The sequence below is a fragment of the Leuciscus leuciscus genome (assembly GCF_965113295.1).
Source record: "Leuciscus leuciscus genome assembly, chromosome: 6".
NCBI lineage: Eukaryota > Metazoa > Chordata > Actinopteri > Cypriniformes > Leuciscidae > Leuciscus > Leuciscus leuciscus.
In genome coordinates, this window is record NC_138730.1 from 47,460,684 (window position 1) to 47,481,428 (window position 20,745).

Here is a 20,745-nt window from a genome sequence, read left to right on the forward strand (position 1 = left end):
GGCAAATAACCAAGGTATAAGCGGGATAATCCACAGCTAGCCATGCATTAAAGAATTTTAATGCACTTCGTAGAGGCAACCACCCTCCGCTTCGCGTCGGGCGGTTCTTCGCCTCTACGTCGTGCATTAAAATCCTTTAATGCATGGCTAGCTGTGGATTATCCCTTACTTGTAGCGCCGAGGTCACGGGTTCGATTCCCAGGGAAAGCAGGAACTGATAAGAGTGTAGATGTGTAGCTTGAAATGCAGTGTAAGTCTGACAGACGCATGAATGTAAACGACAGTGTGAACGTAGACTTAAAGTCGCGTGGAACGGAAGTTGCGCTCGTCTTTTCTTCCCTGTTGTGACGTATATATGAGTAAAATGGCTCCTGTGACAGAATGTTGACCTCTGACCTTTCAGGCGCTCCACCCGTTCGCGGAGGACGACACGTGCCGCACGAGTCAGGGGTCGCCAGCCTTTCAGCCGCCGGAGATCGCTAACGGCCTGGACACGTTTTCAGGGTTTAAGGTGGACATCTGGTCTGCCGGCGTCACACTGTGAGTTCATCACACACACACACACACACACACACACACACACACACACACACACACACACACACACACACACACGTTCTGGCTATTACAGGGTTCATACAAGGTGCTTAAAGTACTTGAATTTGACTCAAGTCCTGGAAAACCCTTGAAAATATTCATATTTACAAAAAAGATACTTGGAAAAGTGCTTGTTATTTAAATATAATATATATGAAATCAAAATGTATTTATTTTAAAACACAATCTTTTCAGGCAGATTTAACACTGCAGTGCGTCTGATAAACCCCAGTTATAATATACGCCAACATTATAATATGTTGCTTTAGTGTAGCTTAGCTTAGCATTGCGAAACACTATTTGCTTTAGCGCTGCTTTAATTTCAGTTCAATTAACGTTTATTGGTACAGCGCTTTTCACAACACACACACACACACACACACACACACCGCTTTACAGAGAAAGCTCATTACAGTTTACAGTGATCTGTTATCAGACATAACCAAGAAATATACAGTACAGGCCAGAAGTTTGGACACATTACTATTTTTAATGTTTTTGAAAGAAGTTTCTTCTGCTCATCAAGCCTGCATTTATTTGATCAAAAATACTGAAAAATAATGTAATATTGTGATATATTATTACAATTTAATATAATTGGTTTTCAATTTATTATACTTTAAATTATCATTTATTTCTGTGATGCAAAGCTGAATTTTCAGGATCATTACTCCAGTCTATCACATGATCCTTTAGAAATCATTCTAATATTCTGATTTTATTATACCAATTATTTTAAATTGTAATAATATATCACAATATAAAAAATAAAAAAAACTGTATTTTTGATCAAATAAATGCAGGCTTGATGAGCAGAAGAAACTTCTTTCAAAAACATAAAAAATAGTAATGTGTCCAAACTTCTGGCCTGTACTGTTTAATACAAAATCTCAGTTAGCTAAAAAGGTATTTATTTAAACAATGTAATAATTTGTGGCAGAAACAATTAAAGTAACGAAAACTTGTTTGTAAACAAATGATTGATATTGAGATAAATGTAAGCATTGTTGTAGAAACAGCTAAATTGTATTGTTTGCATCATTTAATCATTAATTTTCTGTGTATTCCTGTGATGCTAATATAATTGGCGTGTAGCTAGTTATGTACACGGCTAATGCCTCGTTATTGAATTCAGCCCTATATATATATATATATATATATATATAATATATTTTTGTCAATATTGCGCTCCCCTAATGTAAGGTTTTAATTTTGATTTCTTCAGGTCTTAAAAAGCCTTAAATTTGACTTTAAACAGTGTGCAGCAACTCTGAACTACTTAGCAAAGCGAAACTCAAAAGCCACGCGAGACGCACGACAAACCAACTGTGGTACTAAAAGAGTGGGCGGAGCTAAAGAGCTATTTTGGCGCAATTTGCTCACCGTGACACTCTGATTGGTGGAATTATCTGGGTAATGTAGTTTTTCCACCCAAAATTCCGTTAAATTCGATTATTTTAAAAATGAAGTTGAAATAATGTGAACGCATGGTTTCCGCAAAATCACATTCCACTGATTAAAGGTAGGGTAGGTAATCATTTTTCTAAAAAAAAAACATTCCAAATTTGTTTAAACTGTCTTTATATACCAATACATAATTAAAATGTAAGTACTCTGAAAAAGAAAATATAAAAATCGAGTGACTGTAGACCTTTTAATCTGCAATAAACACAGCTCATTATTTCCATTCACTCCACCCCCTCCCTTCTGAGCTCCTTCCAAAGCCACGCCCCCAAAACACATGAACGCGCGACGCCAAACGCTCAGGCTGGAACAAGACGCATTTATTACCTGAGACGAGTGGAGAGGAAGGAGCGCAGTACATACAGTGACATCATGTCAGAATCACATGTAATAAAATACCTAACTTTATCACTATGAATATAAACAAATAAGATTTCTTTTAGTACTCACTATCAAGCTAGCATATCGATAATGGTAAAGTTTCATTCGGTAACGAGCTATATTTATAAGGCAAAACTAAACAGGTTGCATTGATACACGTTTTTCCATTACCATCAGTTACACTGTGATGAAGATGAATTTCGTGTAAGATTCATAACATATACGGTGTTTTGCATGTAAGAGTTTCCATGATGAAAACATTGTTGACTCTAATGAAGACTAACGTACACTCCGAGTCCGGAGACAAGTACCGCATCGTCGGTTCGAGGACAGGTCCGGGGTTGAGGGCGAAGCAGAGGAGGTCGTTCAAGAGCGCGGGCAGGGTCCGAGGAAGTAGTTTTTGCCTTGTTTGCCTTCGCTGACTGCATATGCAGGTGCTTTGAGCTGAATATTTCCGGGAACGGTGACATGTGATGAGTGCACGCAGGGCAGCGCGCGCAGTGGGGCTCGGGGCGGGCACGAGACATGAAGGCATCTGATTGGTTCTTTACATTCGCACCGAATGGCAGTGATTGGTCAGAGTTTTTACTGTCCTGCAGCTGCTACAGAGGTCTGATTTTTTTCATTCCTTTTTCTAAACACATAATGTATTGACTACTATCAGGATGGAAGGACCATTTCACCCAGTATAAAAAAAAGTGTTTCTGAACAGGATTACCTACCCTACCTTTAACAGTTATGACCTCACAGTAGGGCTGACTTTACAGGTACTTTATAAGTTATCGTATATAAGTTTCCCTGTCGTTTAAATCAATGGAGGATTTATTATTATTAGTGGATCCATGTGTGATCATGAAAACGTGAATTCCTGCTTGCAAAACTAAGCTTCTCATCTTCTCTTTTGCATTTGCATGTCATTCTGATGTCATTAAAGCTTGTAACCCACTAAACCTTTCTGTTTCCCGCTCGCAGATACAACCTAACGACGAGCCTGTACCCGTTCGAAGGGGACAACATCTATAAGCTATTTGAGAACATCGGGAAGGGCGACTACAGTATTCCTGAGGACTGTGGCCCGCTGCTCTCAGACCTGTTGAGAGGTGAGAGGTCAAACTCAACTTTTGTTTATAAAGCACTTTTAAAACCATTAGAATGGACCAAAGTGCTGTCCATAAATAGTAAATAACTCTAAAATACATAGAAACATAGAATAACATTAGTTATTAGCATAAGTCTTCAAGTCCTTTTGAAATAATTTAAAGGGATTTTTTTAATTATTTAATGATTATTGGGATTTTAAAACCACATTTAAAGGGATAGTTCACCCTGTTAATTAACCTTCAGGCCATCCAAGATGTTTAAAGTCCCCCTGTAGTCAATCACTGTATCCCTTAAAAATCACCAAAATGACAATTTAAATGTTTTTCTTTGAAAAAATGCCTTTAAATATCTTGACTGTAACTCGACACCCTCGCCTCATTCAGTATACGCGGTTCTATGAATATGCAAATGGGCCCCGCCTCCACTCACTCACTCAGCTCAGAGATCCACTGGTTGACGATCACACGTTGATCTGATTGGTTACAAGGTAGTTTGTGACGTCAGAAACACCAGCGATTTCAAAGCGTGTGTTTGAGACTGTCTTTGGTTCACTGCAGTTTCAAGGCAAGGCAAGGCAAGGCAAGGCAAGTTTATTTATATAGCACATTTCATACACAATGGCAATTCAAAGTGCTTTACATAGAAGAAATTAAAATAATAAAAAGAAATAAGAATAATTAAAACAGTTTAGAAAAATAAAATAAAATACAGTACTTTTAAAAATAAAAAAAGAATGTTATTATAGATCTTTCTTTCAAAGGATTCCCTTAAGACTTAAATCTTTCAACCTTCTTTTAACCTTCAATCTTCTTACGACTTCCATCTATCAACTTTCCTTTAACTTTCTTTTCTCCCTCATTTACTCGCACGTTCTTTTCACTTTCTTTAGCACTTTAGCACTGCGTTCACATTCTTTCTCAGACGAAAACTTTAATATCGTCATTTAAATACTGTTCTACTTTCAAACCCACATTAATACACGTCACTTTCACATTATCACCTTCTGAGTGGGCATTTACAGTTACGGGCTAAATGCCCTGCTGACATAGGAGAAATTAAAATAATTAAAAGAAAAAAGAATAATTAAAACAGTTTAGAAAAATAAAATAAAATACAGTACAGTACAAACAGTCGGACGAACAGCGGCACAGTGCTCATTCAGTAAATGCACAGCTAAACAGAAGTGTTTTGAGTCTGGATTTGAATGTGACCACTGTAGGAGCACATCTGATCTCTTCTGGAAGCTGGTTCCAGCTGCGGCTGGCATAATAGCTAAAAGCAGACTCACCATGTTTAGAGTGAACCCTTGGTATTTCTAGCTGATATGATCCTAATGATCTGAGTGATCTGTTGGGTTTATATTCAGTGAGCATATCTGCAATGTATTGAGGTCCTAGGCCATTGAATGATTTATATACCAGTAATAATACTTTAAAATCAATCCTAAATCTAACTGGGAGCCAGTGTAAAGACCTGAGGACTGGTGTGATATGTTCATATTTTCTGGTTCTGCTCAGAATCCTGGCGGCAGCGTTCTGTATGAGCTGACACTGTCTTATGGTCTTTTTGGGAAGGCCAGTGAGGAGTCCATTACAGTAATCCACCCTGCTGGTGATGAAAGCATGCACAAGTTTCTCTAAGTCTTGTCTGGAAACAAAGCATCTAATTCTTGCAATATTTTTCAGATGATAGTATGCTGATTTAGTTATTGCTTTGACATGACTACTGAAACTAAGGTCTGAGGTTTAAACTAAGGTTTAAGGAGGAAATACTCAGCAATGGTGTCGACTTATGAACTTACACATGCTTTGTCTTAAAGCACATTAAAAACACCACATGGACACATAAACAACATTAAAAGCTGGATTTACACCACAGGGGGACTTTAAGAGTCAGAAAAAACACATACAGGCAACACAGATGTAACACCCATGGCTCCTGGCGATACTCTGAGGGCTGATGAAGGGAAACGATCGCTCTGTGCAAGAAACTGAACATGTTTAAAACATTATTGCCTGTAATCCGCAGCTGTGCTGTAATGTATAGGTTTGACCTTTAGATGGCGACATTGTGACACTAATGTTCAGCACTGATGTTGTGTTTGAGCAAATGCTGATGACAAATGCTGATGAAACGTCAACACACAAACACACACACTCTCTCTCACACCCACACACTCTCACTCTCTCTCTCTCTCACACACACACTCACACATTCTCACACTCACACACACAAACATACTGGCAATTAATAGGGTTTCACTTTATTTTGATGGTCCCTTTAACTCATTCTTTTGACTATAAGTAACGTTCCACCTGCATGTCTACTAACTCTCATTAGAGTGTTAGTAGAGTATTAATAGACTGGTAGGGTTAGAATAAGTTGACATGTAGTTGTAAAGTTACTTATATTCAACAGAATGTTCAAAAGGGACCATCAAAATAAAGTGTTACCATTAATAGTAGTTTGAGTGTGTGTTCTGTTTCTTCATCTGAGGTGTTTTTATCTGCAGGAATGCTGGAATATGATCCTGTAAAGAGGTTTTCAATACAGCGCATCAGACAACACAAGTGAGTCCATCATCCTCATACTCACACACACACGTCAACAACATCATTCACATCATCTGCTGATGAGATGAATATGAAATCATGTAGTTTTGGCTCTCCCTGTCTTAGAGGATCTATTACGCCAGTCGTGATGTTGTTTCTCTACTAGAACATGTTTTCCTGCTTGAATGTTGATTATTCTCCTCATATTCTCCATTGTTGCGGCTCCTCTCTTCCCAGTCTGTCAGTAACGCTCTGTTTACTTCCTGTCTCTATGAAGCCCTTCCTTCTGAAAAGCACACTGTGCTCTGATTGGTCGGCTGGAGCAGTGTGTTGTGATTGGTCGAGTGTGTTTGGGAAATGTCCCGCCTCTTACCATAACCGCCAGTTTAACACACCACTAACTAACTCAACCAGGCCCCGCCCCTTTATTCTGTCATCTTCCTTTATTTTCACCCCTTGTTCTAATATAAGTAGTGGTGCAACGGATCATCATTGATCCGTGATCCGTTCGGATCAATATCTTCGGTTCGGCACTCACGTGATCCGCGGATTGATTTATGAAAAAAAAGTTGTGCGCATGTTCAGTCCACACACAGCGTGGTCATGGCGAGCGTTATGAACCGCAGAGAGCGTGACGCCTCATTCGCGCCGCAAAACCTCCAGACGTGCGTAAACGCGTCTTTACATTGACTTCACACATTGAAATCACCCTGCGCCAGACGCTCTATTCGCGTTTGGTGTGAACGCAGCATGGGTGACGGCGAGAGAGAGAGAGAAAGAGTGCCTGCGAGTGCGAGCGAGCAAGGTAACGTTGTCAAATATGTTTAAACTTAAATGAACTACATATACAAGTAGTTATGTCTCTTTGTATTAATTTGTCCTGTTATTGACATAGGCCTAATGCGCGTCATTGACAAAATGCGCAACCAGATGTTCGAATAATTCGAATATGTGTTTTTTAGAGGGAATATTCGAACGTCATTTTTGAGCAATTTTGACAGCCCTATGTGACAGTGGAAACACATAAAGCATTGGTCCATGTTTAAAGGAAGGAGATGCCTTTTTATGTTGCACTTTAAGTTGTTTTTCATTAATTATGTTAAAAAGAAGATATTCAAATTTAGTAGCCAAATTAGCCAGAGTTAAAAAGTTAATTTCAAACCCTGCTTATATTTAGGGGTGCAACGGATCAAAAAACTCACGGTTCGGATCGTTTCTCGGATCAGAGTCACGGATCGGATCATTTTTCGGATCAGCAAAAAAATAAAATATTGTGCACTTTAAGTTGATTTTATATATTTTAATTTAATAATTTAAAAGTGTTAATAAAAAAATATTTTATTTTTTTGCTGATCCGAAAAATGATCCGATCCGTGACTCTGATCCGAGAAACGATCCGAACCGTGAGTTTTTTGATCCGTTGCACCCCTAAATATAAGCAGGGTTTGAAATTAACTTTTTAACTCTGGCTAATTTGGCTACTAAATTTGAATTACCGGCCACTTCTACTAGCTTTAACCCCCCCAAAAAGAGAGAAATAAACCAGATTTAACTACGTCACAGTTTATATTATAAAATTTGGATTTTGTTTGAATAAGAAATGAATGTATGAAATCCAGTCATCTCCTCCTTCCTCTTTCATGCTCATCTTTTTCACCAAAAAATGTGTTTTAGGTGTAGAATCAATACAGTAAAAAACATGTAGGATGTTGTAAAATAACAATGTCTTTTTTGTTCACCGAATGCTTTTTGATCTTCGCTGTTGCTTCAGTGTAAATGAACAAGCATGCCGTTATTAGTTGCGCAGTGACGTGTGTGTTCAAGTAGGCAGATATAAGCAGACTCTGCACAATACGCTATATTTAATATATATGATGACTCACGAGTATTTGTGCTTAATCTGAGCAGATTTGTCTTACACGAACTTCCCCAGAAAAGTGAGTAAAGATAATAAGTAACACGCCACATTGGCTGGTGGTTTGACCGTGTTCCCCGCCACAGCTGATTATTACACGCATTTGCCGTATGTTCATTTCAAACCCCGATTATAAGGCAGTAAAGCAGCTCTCGTTCGTTATTGAGATCAATGTTGATTCAGAATCTGTTGCAAAATTGTCTGATGATGTTGAAGTCGAACACAGAGCTGAGAGTGGGAGGAAGAGGAGAATAGAGAGAGTGGGAGAGATGAGCTAGAAATAAACATGGCCTCGATCTGAGGATGAGGAAACTGATGCGGTTTCCATGGATACGGAAGAGCTCTTGAGGATGTGCGGTAATAATGATTGATCTCACCTGAGGAACGCCAGATCATGTGATGCTTAAAGGGATAGTTCACCCAAAAATGAAAATGAGTTGTATATTAGTGTATATGACTTTCTTCTCTCAGATGAATACAGTCAGAGTTATATTTAAAAAAGTGCATCTATGAATGATAAAAGTGCATCTATCCATGATAGAAGTAGAAGTGCATCCGTCCATGATAAAAGTGCATCTATCCATGATAAAAGTGCATCTGTCCATGATAAAAGTGCATCCGTCCATGATAAAAGTGCATCCGTCCATGATAAAAGTGCATCCGTCCATGATAAAAGTGCATCCGTCCATGATAAAAGTGCATCCGTCCATGATAAAAGTGCATCCGTCCATGATAAAAGTGCATCCGTCCATGATAAAAGTGCATCCGTCCATAAAAGTGCATCTGTCCATGATAAAAGTGCATCCGTCCATGATAAAAGTGAATCCGTCTATGATAAAAGTGCATCTGTCCATCATAATAGTGCCTCTCGCGGTACAAACACACAGGGCTGGGCGTTCTTCATTATGTTGTGCATCAAGTTCAAGTGTTTCATTTTTGCCGTAAGTCAACTTGCGTAAGGCCGTCTGCTGGAAGATAGTTATTTTAGTCGACAAAGTTTTAAATATGGATATAGCTCTGAGATCACGTGACCCTGACAACTGCAGTGATGATGTCACTTCCTCTTCCTGTCAGCTGGGTGCGTAAGAAACACCCGCCCTCGGAGCCACCGGTGCCGATCCCGCCCAGCGCTGAGATCCGGGACCCGTGGCGCAGCATGACGGTGGTGCCGTACCTTGAGGATCTCCACGGTTACGCAGACGAGGAGGACGAGCTGTTCGACGGGGAGGATGACATCATATACACTCAGGACTTCACCGTCCCAGGTGAGCGAGCGAGAGAGTGTGTGTGAGAGAGTGAGTGTGTGAAGAGAGTGAGTGTGTGAAGAGAGTGAGTGTGTGAGAGAGTGAGTGTGTGAGAGAGTGAGTGTGTGAGAGAGTGAGTGTGTGAGAGAGTGAGTGTGTGAGAGAGTGAGTGTGTGAGAGAGTGAGTGTGTGAGAGAGTGAGTGTGTGAGAGAGTGAGTGTGTGAGAGAGTGAGTGTGTGAGAGAGTGAGTGTGTGAGAGAGTGAGTGTGTGAGAGAGTGAGTGTGTGAGAGAGTGAGTGTGTGAGAGAGTGAGTGTGTGAGAGAGTGAGTGTGTGAGAGAGTGAGTGTGTGAGAGAGTGAGTGTGTGAGAGAGTGAGTGTGTGAGAGAGTGAGTGTGTGAGAGAGTGAGTGTGTGAGAGAGTGAGTGTGTGAGAGAGTGAGTGTGTGAGAGAGTGAGTGTGTGAGAGAGTGAGTGTGTGAGAGAGTGAGTGTGTGAGAGAGTGAGTGTGTGAGAGAGTGAGTGTGTGAGAGAGTGAGTGTGTGAGAGAGTGAGTGTGTGAGAGAGTGAGTGTGTGAGAGAGTGAGTGTGTGAGAGAGTGAGTGTGTGAGAGAGTGAGTGTGTGAGAGAGTGAGTGTGTGAGAGAGTGAGTGTGTGAGAGAGTGAGTGTGTGAGAGAGTGAGTGTGTGAGAGAGTGAGTGTGTGAGAGAGTGAGTGTGTGAGAGAGTGAGTGTGTGAGAGAGTGAGTGTGTGAGAGAGTGAGTGAGTGTGTGAGAGAGTGAGTGAGTGTGTGAGAGAGTGAGTGAGTGTGTGAGAGAGTGAGTGTGTGTGAGAGAGAGTGAGTGTGTGTGAGAGAGAGTGAGTGTGTGTGAGAGAGAGTGAGTGTGTGTGAGAGAGAGTGAGTGTGTGTGAGAGAGAGTGAGTGTGTGTGAGAGAGTGAGTGTGTGAGAGAGAGTGAGTGTGTGAGAGAGAGTGAGTGTGTGTGTGAGAGAGAGAGTGTGTGAGAGAGTGAGTGTGTGAGAGAGTGAGTGTGTGAGAGAGTGAGTGTGTGAGAGAGTGAGTGTGTGAGAGAGTGAGTGTGTGAGAGAGAGTGAGTGTGTGTGAGAGAGTGAGTGTGTGTGAGAGAGTGAGTGTGTGTGAGAGAGTGAGTGTGTGTGAGAGAGTGAGTGTGTGAGAGAGTGAGTGTGTGAGAGAGTGAGTGTGTGAGAGAGTGAGTGTGTGAGAGAGTGAGTGTGTGAGAGAGTGAGTTGTGAGAGAGGTGAGTGTGTGAGAGAGTGAGTGTGTGAGAGAGTGAGTGTGTGAGAGAGTGAGTGTGTGAGAGAGTGAGTGTGTGAGAGAGTGAGTGTGTGAGAGAGTGAGTGTGTGAGAGAGTGAGTGTGTGAGAGAGTGAGTGTGTGAGAGAGTGAGTGTGTGAGAGAGTGAGTGTGTGAGAGAGTGAGTGTGTGAGAGAGTGAGTGTGTGAGAGAGTGAGTGTGTGAGAGAGTGAGTGTGTGAGAGAGTGAGTGTGTGAGAGAGTGAGTGTGTGAGAGAGTGAGTGTGTGAGAGAGTGAGTGTGTGAGAGAGTGAGTGTGTGAGAGAGTGAGTGTGTGAGAGAGTGAGTGTGTGAGAGAGTGAGTGTGTGAGAGAGTGAGTGTGTGAGAGAGTGAGTGTGTGAGAGAGTGAGTGTGTGAGAGAGTGAGTGTGTGAGAGAGTGAGTGTGTGAGAGAGTGAGTGTGTGTGAGTGTGTGTGAGAGAGAGTGAGTGAGTGTGTGTGAGAGAGTGAGTGTGTGTGTGAGAGTGAGTGTGTGAGAGAGCGTGAGTGTGTGTGAGAGCGTGAGTGTGTGTGAGAGCGTGGAGTGAGTGTGTGAGAGCGTGAGTGAGTGTGTGAGAGCGTGAGTGAGTGTGTGAGAGCGTGAGGAGTGTGTGAGAGGTGAGTGAGTGTGTGAGAGCGTGAGTGAGTGTGTGAGAGCGTGAGTGAGTGTGTGAGAGCGTGAGTGAGTGTGTGAGAGCGTGAGTGAGTGTGTGAGAGCGTGAGTGAGTGTGTGAGAGCGTGAGTGGTGTGTGAGAGCGGTGAGTGAGTGTGTGAGAGCGTGAGTGAGTGTGAGAGAGTGAGTGTGTGAGAGCGTGAGTGTGTGAGAGCGTGAGTGTGTGAGAGCGTGAGTGGTGAGACGGAGTGAGTGTGTGAGAGCGTGAGTGAGTGTGTGAGAGCGGTGAGTGAGTGTGTGAGAGCGTGAGTGAGTGTGTGAGAGCGTGAGTGAGTGTGTGAGAGCGTGAGTGAGTGTGTGAGAGCGTGAGTGAGTGTGTGAGAGCGTGAGTGTGTGTGTGAGAGCGTGAGTGAGTGTGTGAGAGCGGAGTGAGTGTGTGAGAGCGTGAGTGAGTGTGTGAGAGCGTGAGTGAGTGTGTGAGAGCTGTGAGTGAGTGTGTGAGAGAGTGAGTGTGTGAGAGAGTGAGTGTGTGAGAGAGTGAGTGTGTGAGAGAGTGAGTGTGTGAGAGAGTGAGTGTGTGAGAGAGTGAGTGTGTGAGAGCGTGAGTGTGTGAGAGGCTGAGTGATGTGTGAGAGCGTGAGTGTGTGAGAGCGTGAGTGTGTGAGAGCGTGAGTGTGTGAGAGCGTGAGTGTGTGAGAGCGTGAGTGTGTGAGAGCGTGAGTGTGTGAGAGCGTGAGTGTGTGAGAGCGTGAGTGTGTGAGAGCGTGAGTGTGTGAGTGAGTGAGTGTGTGAGAGCGTGAGTGTGTGAGTGAGAGCGTGAGTGAGTGTGTGAGAGCGTGAGTGAGTGTGTGAGAGCGTGAGTGAGTGTGTGAGAGCGTGAGTGAGTGTGTGAGAGCGTGAGTGAGTGTGTGAGAGCGTGAGTGAGTGTGTGAGAGCGTGAGTGTGTGAGAGCGTGAGTGTGTGAGAGAGTGAGTGTGTGAGAGAGTGAGTGTGTGAGAGAGTGAGTGTGTGAGAGAGTGAGTGTGTGAGAGAGTGAGTGTGTGAGAGAGTGAGTGTGTGAGAGAGTGAGTGTGTGAGAGAGTGAGTGTGTGAGAGAGAGTGTGTGAGAGAGAGTGTGTGAGAGAGAGTGTGTGAGAGAGTGAGTGTGTGAGAGAGTGAGTGTGTGAGAGAGTGAGTGTGTGAGAGAGTGAGTGTGTGAGAGAGTGAGTGTGTGAGAGAGTGAGTGTGTGAGAGAGTGAGTGTGTGAGAGAGTGAGTGTGTGAGAGAGTGAGTGTGTGAGAGAGTGAGTGTGTGAGAGAGTGAGTGTGTGAGAGAGTGAGTGTGTGAGAGAGTGAGTGTGTGAGAGAGTGAGTGTGTGAGAGAGTGAGTGTGTGAGAGAGTGAGTGTGTGAGAGAGTGAGTGTGTGAGAGAGTGAGTGTGTGAGAGAGTGAGTGTGTGAGAGAGAGAGAGTGAGTGTGTGTGAGTGTGTGTGAGAGTGTGAGTGTGTGTGAGAGTGTGAGTGTGTGTGAGTGTGTGTGAGAGTGTGAGTGTGTGTGAGAGAGTGAGTGTGAGTGTGAGGTGTGTGTGAGAGAGTGAGTGTGAGTGTGTGTGAGAGAGTGAGTGTGAGTGTGTGTGAGAGAGTGAGTGTGAGTGTGTGTGAGAGAGTGAGTGTGTGTGAGAGAGTGAGTGTGTGTGAGAGAGTGAGTGTGTGTGAGAGAGTGAGTGTGTGTGAGAGAGTGAGTGTGAGTGTGTGTGAGAGAGTGAGTGTGTGTGAGAGAGTGAGTGTGTGTGAGTGTGTGTGAGAGAGTGAGTGTGAGTGTGAGTGTGTGTGAGAGAGTGAGTGTGTGTGAGAGAGTGAGTGTGTGTGAGAGAGTGAGTGTGTGTGAGAGAGTGAGTGTGTGTGAGAGAGTGAGTGTGTGTGAGAGAGTGAGTGTGTGTGAGAGAGTGAGTGAGTGTGAGAGAGTGAGTGTGTGTGAGAGAGTGAGTGAGTGTGTGTGAGAGAGTGAGTGAGTGTGTGTGAGAGAGTGAGTGAGTGTGTGTGAGAGAGTGAGTGAGTGTGTGTGAGAGAGTGAGTGTGAGAGAGTGAGTGAGTGTGAGAGAGTGAGTGAGTGTGAGAGAGTGAGTGAGTGTGAGTGTGAGAGAGTGAGAGTGTGAGAGAGTGAGAGTGTGAGAGAGTGAGTGTGAGAGAGTGAGTGTGTTATAGTGTGTTCGTCACTAAACATCAGTGTTGTTGTGTGTAACAGGGCAGGTTTTGGAGGATGAGGAGGATGAGGAAGAGCGAGTGTGTGCGGTGGCCAAGCCGGTGTGTGTGAACGGCACGGAGTCGGCGTCACTGAAACCCAAACCCGAGCGGCGCTCCAGTTCCTCCTCCAATCCCTCGAGGAAGAGCATCTCAGCCGCCAGCAAGATCCGCAAACTCTCCACCTGCAAACAGCAGTGACCCATCCGCTCCTGCTGCACACCTGTACAGGTGAGAGAACACACACCTCACACACACCTCACACACACCTCTAACACACCTCTAACACACACCTGCAAACAGCAGTGACCCATCTGCTCCTGCTGCACACCTGTACAGGTGAGAGAACACACACCTCTCACACACCTCACACACACGCCTCACACAACTGCAAACAGCAGTGACCCATCCACTCCTGCTGCACACCTGTACAAGAGTGTGCGAGTGTGTGCGTGCGCGCGTGCGTGTGCGAGTCAGTGTGTTCAGGGTGGGGTTCCTCTAATGCTGATGAGATGCCGCAGTGAATGCAATGACTCAGTCTCTCTCTCTCCTTTCTCTCTGTCTCTCTCTCTCTCTCTCTCTCTCTCTCTGTCTCTCTCTCTGTCTCTCTCTCTCCCCCTCTGTCTCTCTCTATCTCTCTCTCTCTCTCTCTCTCTCTCTCTCTCTCTCTCTCTCTCTCTGTCTCTCTCTCTCTCTGTGTCTCTCTCTCTCTCTCTCTCTCTCTCTCTCTCTCTGTCTCTCTCTGTCTCTCTCTGTCCCTCTCTCTCTCTCTCTCTCTCTCTCCTCTCTTCTCTCTCTCTCTGTCTCTCTCTGTCCCTCTCTCTCTCTCTCTCTCTCTCTCTCTCTCTCTCTCTCTCTCTCTCTCTCTCTCTCTCTCTCTCTCTCTCATGTCTGATGGAGTGGTGACTCAGACTCTTCTCTCTCTGCGTCTCTCTATATTTAGCGCTCTCATCTTCATTGGATGGAAACCTGTTTACACTTTCCTCTCGTAATATACGGAAATCACAAATGCAAAGGCATCAATCACAAAGTGTTACGAGAATGTAAAGCAGACACTGAAGCTTCCAGCGTGAGACGAGGATTGATCAAGATAGAAATGATCAGTTATATGAAGAAAATGCCTATTTGAAGACTTTGCATTTGGACATCACTGAGAATGTGCAGTAAAATGTGCTGAAACTTTATTTTTTCACTGTAATATGAAGAAAATGTCATTGTCGTTAATACAGTAATCATTTTTTGTGGGACACATTTTTTATTATTAAAATGAACAAATACTAACATGATGCATAAGTACATTTACAAAATAATATTTATTTAATTTAATTTTAGATTTAAAAATATTTTAGTGCTGGGCAACAATTAATCGCATCCAAAATAAAAGTTTGTGTTTACATAATAATATATGTGTGTGTGTGTACTGTGTGTTTTGTGTATATATAAGTGCACACACACATGCATGTATGTATTTAAGAAAATATATAATGTAAATTATGTATAAATATACAGTATATACATGTAAATATTTCATATATATAAAATATATGTAAAAAATAGTATACACGCATATATTATGTAATCACAAACTTTTATTTTGGATGTGATTAATCGTTGCCCAGCACTATAATAAACGTAATTTTCTTTATGCAAATGTTTTGATTTTGTGATGAAATGTGATCCAGTCCATGTTTGTTCGGTTGGAAGCATTTAATATTGTATTTTTTTTCTGTTTCTATGACCTCATCAGCGCTTTGAATCGTGTCAGTTTCCTGAAAACAGCCTAGAATTAATTTTCTGAATGTACTAGCGGTTTATACTATTTTTATAAATAAAACAATTCAAATAAATGTAAATATGTAACAATAAAATATTATGAAACATTTAGTTTAGAAACAATTTTCACTCAGAACTCGTTAACAAAGGACTACTAAGAAATTGCAAATATTGTAGGAATGCAGGATATATCGGTCATCCTATCGGTATCGGCCGATATATGTTCAGTTTTACTGTTATCGTTATCGGCCCGATAAGAAAATGTGTCCAATATATTAAAGCCGATAAATAATAGATTATTTCCTTCAGATGCGACTGTTCAACATGATGGGTTTGAATTGCTTAAAATATAATTGGAATCACTTTGAAAAAGGGAAATACAGTAAAGTGCAAGTCTGTCATATCAGATGCATAAAATTATAATAAAAACATTATAATTGTGTGTTTGGGTCATGGCTTTTAATGATGACTTTTGTTTTGTAATAAGGCTTTGTAATGTCAAAAATTTGGATTTAGATTTATATCGGCCGATATATCGGTAATTGGCTTTCAAATATAAAGAATTATCGGTATCGGCCAAAGTATTCATATCAGTGCATCTCTAAAATATTACATTGAATTAAATTAGAGTTTTTAAAATAGACTGAAATTGTAAAACCTCCTCTTATTAACCTTTATAAGTTTATAACAACTTTATAAGTTCTTTATTTTTGACAGTGTTTGCTTGTATTTCTGTTAGTTTCTGTATGATCTCTCTCATATAATAGTCTCTCTCTCTCTTTCTCTCTCTTTCTCTCTCTTTCTCTCGCTCTCTCTCCCTCTCTCTCTCTCTCTCTCTCTCTCTCTCTCTCCCCCCCCCCCCCCCCCCTCCCCCCCCCCCCCCTCCGCAGGTTTATGTTGTTTCCCAGCAGCCGAATACTGAACGCTGTTCCCGACGCACACTTCTGCCATGATGATGATGATGATGATGATGAACTCAAACACACGGTGCCAGGACACTGGTTTCTCTTGTCTGGACTGACTTGACTTGAGAACGCTGTTAAAGAGTGGAGATGTTTCCCACAATCCCCCTCTGCCGCTGAGGATCATCCGTTGGGTTTCTCCTGGATCCCGATCAGCACCCGAAGACCTTCCGTTTAGTTTTAGACCGTCTTTTAATTTACAGTTATTACTGCAGCTTCAGATGCGGAGTGTGATGTAGAGAGCAGAAGCTGCAGATGATGATGAATATACGATGTTAAACTATAAACTGCATGCTGGGACGCGTTTGGACGGAGAGCTGATCGCCACAGGACGTCTGGGTTCATTTCCCCATTTGGTTTGTTTTTCCTGATAATTATTTTTTAAGTATTATTTATATAAAACACATCCCAACTGAAGCTGAGGCTCATGGTCCTTTATTTGCATGCGTGTGTGATTGGAAGAAGGTGTTGCACTGCATGCTGGGATGGAGGGTTATGGGGTTTTCGCTCTACATCCGATGTTTACTCGTTTAATCGTGTCGTTTCAAACGACGTTCACAATTCATTCCAAATACATGCATTTTCTTCTGCAAGTCAGCTTTATTTCATAAACCGTTGAGAAAGAGAGCGCATGTGTATCAGTGTGTTAGATCCGTGCATTCGCTCTTAAAGTGACAGCAGCCTAATATTCCTGCTCAAACGACAAAGAAAAATCACTCGCTGCTCTTCACTGAATCATTTTTAACTTTAAAAAGGATTAATCGGTTTCATGGCTGGTAAAATATATTTACGGCCGGCAGGTGTGGTAAAACTTTACAAAGTTGCAGTGCGGAAACCTAGCACTATATGCAATACAGATCATTTCAAAGCGGCTTCACGGTTAATAAGGGGGAAATAACAGAATCAATGATGGGAACTTAGTTAAATTTGCTGGGTTCCTGCGCAGTTTGGAAAAGTACGGAAAAATTGTGTTTTCAGACTATTTTCTGTATTCATTTTTCTGTATAGAATTATAAAATTAAGAATTTCTAAACGTAAGTTTATCTAGGGTTTGTACAAGGTGCTTGAAGTGCTTGGATTTGACTTTTTGAAGTGTAAGTCCTGGAAAACCCTTAAAAAACAGACATATTTCTGAAGAGGTACTTAAAGTGCTAGAATTGAGACATCCATCCATCCATCCATCCATCTTCTTCTGCTTATCCGGGGCTGGCTCAGCTCCTTCTTCACCACGACAGACCGGTACATTGACCGCATTACTGCAGAAGCTGCACCGATCCGTCTGTCAATCTTCCATTCCATCCATCCCTCACTCGTGAACAAGACCCCAAGATACTTGAACTCCTCCACTTGAGGCAGGCAAACCACCCTTTTCCGACTGAGAACCATGGCATCTGATTTGGAGGTGCTGATTCTCAACCCAGCCGCTTCACACTCAGCTGCAAACCGTCCCAGTGCATGCTGAAGGTCCCGGTCTGATGGGGCCAGCACAACAACATCATCCGCAAAGAGCAGAGATGAAATCGTGTGGTCCCCAAACTAGGGTTGTAACGGTATGAGATTTTCACGGTATGATAATCGTCTCAGAAAATATCACGGTTTCATGATACACGGTATTAAACAATCATTATTATTATTTTAATCATCTGCTACAATGGCCCTTAAATGAATGAAAACAGATAGGGGTTTTTTTTGGTTGAACATATGGTTTATTAAAACAAACTTTAATAAAAAATAAAAAAAACTTTTTTGCATGAGTCTACCTTTTGAAAAAATAAGAAAGAAAAAATTAATTCCCATTGGAACAAACATGTCTAATCAATTGAATTCATAAAACCTTAACTTATTTGTATTCTTAATTTTATTAATTATTATTTAAGATAATTATAAGATAGTAGAGTCTTATGAAATGTATTTTATTTCCTCAGAAATTCTGGGTAACTTGTCTGATATAATTTGTCTGGATTCTATGATTTAATACAAATATATTATTGAAAATGCAATCAGATGAAATGTAACAACTTTTGTGTGTCTGCATACTCTGCACAACACTGTTTACTAAATTAAAACAGACAAAACACTATATTTCTTAATGTTGAAATAAATGTATTATTATTGTTGTTGTTATAACTTTAAGTTAGCTATATTATATTGTACAATAGTAACATATTTCTTTAAGCTAAATCAAACTTTTATTTTGACAGGTTGTACTAAACACCTATGAGTTTCAGTCAGAGTGTATTTGATGATTATTTTAAATAAATGCAGAGCAGCTCTGGATATGTTCATGTGTTCAATGGTAAATTTACCATTTATAAATTTATCTGCAGGGAGGGATGGTGTTCGCGAATATGGGAGAACATGTTCGACATATTTCCTCCTTTTGCAGCCACTCTTTGTCCATATTTCTGGACACAACTGAATATCCATCTTCAAGGAAAATCCCGCGTTCTTTTTTCAGATAACCAAAGTATTCCCACACTGCAGATTTTAACTTTGTTTTCGGCGGGGGATAGAGATTAGAATTCGCAGCCTCTGTCTCAGACATTTTGGTGGAGTCTAAGCAGTCAAGTGAAAAGAAGTTGCATATGCGCAGATGAGATCTGGTTTAATTTTTTTTCCAAAACCGTGGATTAGCAAATGTTTACGATATGATAATCGTACATGCCAATATCGTGATAAATCGCCATACCGGTATACCGTTACAACCCTACCCCAAACCTGACACCCTCTTTTCACACCCTCCAAGAAATTCTGTCCATAAAAATTATGTACAGAACCGGCGACAAAGGGCAGCCCTGCCGGAGTCCAACATGCACCGGGAACAAGTCTGACTTACTGCCGGCAATGCGAACCAAGCTCCTGTTCCGGTCGTACAGGGACCGGACAGCCCTTAGCAAAGGGTCCCAGAACCCCATACTCCCAGAGCACCCTCCACAAGATGCCGCGAGGGACACAGTCGAATGCCTTCTCCAAATCCACAAAGCACATGTGGATTGGTTGGGCAAACTCCCATGAACCCTCCAGCACCCTGGAGAGGGTATAGAGCTGGTCCAGTGTTCTATGACCGGGACGAAAACCACACTGTTCCTCCTGAATCCGAGGTTCTACTATCGGCCGTATTCTCCTCTCCAGTACCCTGGCATAGAATTTCCCGGGGAGGCTGAGAAGTGTGATTCCCCCTATAGTTGGAGCACACCCTCCGGTCCCCCTTCTTAAAAAGAGGGACCACCACCCCGGTCTGCCAGTCCAAAGGTACTGTCCCCGACCGCCACGCGATGCTGCAGAGGCGTGTCAGCCAAGACAGCCCCACAACATCCAGAGACTTGAGGTACTCGGGGCGGATCTCATCCGGGTTCAGGGATTGCCGCCTCGACAGGCACCGGAGACCTTACGGCCACAGCTCCGAGTGGCCGCGTTGACAATGGAGGTGGAGAACATGGTCAACTCGGACTCAATATCTCCAGACTCCCTTGGGATCTGGTCGAAGCTCCGCCGGAGGTGGAAGTTGAAGATCTCTCTGACAGGGGATTCGGCCAAACGTTCCCAACGGACCCTCACAGTAAGTTTGGGTCTGCCGAGTCTGTCCAGCTTCCTCCCCCGCCATCGGATCCAACTCACCACCAGGTGCAGATCATTTTACAGCTCCGCCCCTCTCTTCACCCGAGTGTCCAAGACATACAGCCAGATGAAACAACCACAAAGTCGATCATCGACCTCCGGCCTAGGGTGTCCCTGGTGCCATGTGCACTGATGGACACCCTTATGCTTGAACATGGTGTTCGTTACTGTAACTAGCACAGAAGTCCAATAACAGAACACCACTCGGGTTCAGATCAGGGGGGCCGTTCCTCCCAATCACGCCCCTCCAGGTGTCACTGTCGCTGCCCACGTGGCCGTTCGAGTCCCCCAGTAGAACGAGGGAGTCCTCAGTCGGAGCACTTTCCAGCACCCCTCCCAGAGACCCCAAGAAGGCCGGGTACTCTGCACTGCCGTTTGGCCCATAGGCGCAAACAACAGTGAGCCCGACCCGAAGGCGCAGGGAAGCGACCCTCTCATTCACCGGGGTGAACTCCAACACATGGCGGCTGAGCTGGGGGGCTATTAGCAAACCCACACCAGCCCGCCGCCTCTCACCATGGGCAACTCCAGAGTGGTGAAGAGTCCATCCTCTCTCAAGGAGTGTGGTTCCAGAGCCCAAGCCGTGCGTGGAGGTGATCCCAACTATCTCTAGTCGGAATCTCTGAACCTCAAGCACAATCTCAGGCTCCTTCCCCGCCAGAGAGGTGACGTTCCAAGTCCCTAGAGCTAAATTCCGTGTCCAGGGATCGGGTTGTCGAGGCTCCCGCCTTCGACTGCCGCCCGATCCACTAAGCACCGGCCCCTTACGGTCCCTCCTGCAGGTGGTGGGTCCACGGGAGGGTGGCCCCACGTCGCTCCTTCAGGCTGAGCCCGGCCGGACCCCATGGGGGGAGGCCCGACCACCAGGCGCTCGCATACGAGCCCCAACCCCGGGCCTGGCTCCAGGGTGGGGCCCCGGCTGCGCCATGCCGGGCGACGTCACGGTCCTCGAATTTATTGGCATCATAAAGGGGTTTTGAACCGCTCTTAGTCTGACCCGTCACCTAGGACCTGTTT

General features: G+C 43.3%; 1 protein-coding gene across 1 annotated transcript in view; it reads left to right on the top strand.

Moving 5' to 3' along the window:
* The window catches only part of stk11 (serine/threonine kinase 11), a 35,201-nt gene extending 18,674 nt beyond the window's left edge, over positions 1-16,527 (top strand). The window contains exons 5-10 of the mRNA XM_082173402.1: positions 391-540; positions 3,415-3,542; positions 6,056-6,113; positions 9,085-9,275; positions 13,380-13,606; positions 16,039-16,527. Of these exons, the coding sequence (XP_082029528.1) occupies positions 391-540; positions 3,415-3,542; positions 6,056-6,113; positions 9,085-9,275; positions 13,380-13,576 (724 nt within the window). The 3' untranslated portion in view covers positions 13,577-13,606; positions 16,039-16,527. The remainder of the gene's footprint in view (positions 1-390; positions 541-3,414; positions 3,543-6,055; positions 6,114-9,084; positions 9,276-13,379; positions 13,607-16,038) is intronic.
* Positions 16,528-20,745: the final 4,218 nt, after the last annotated feature.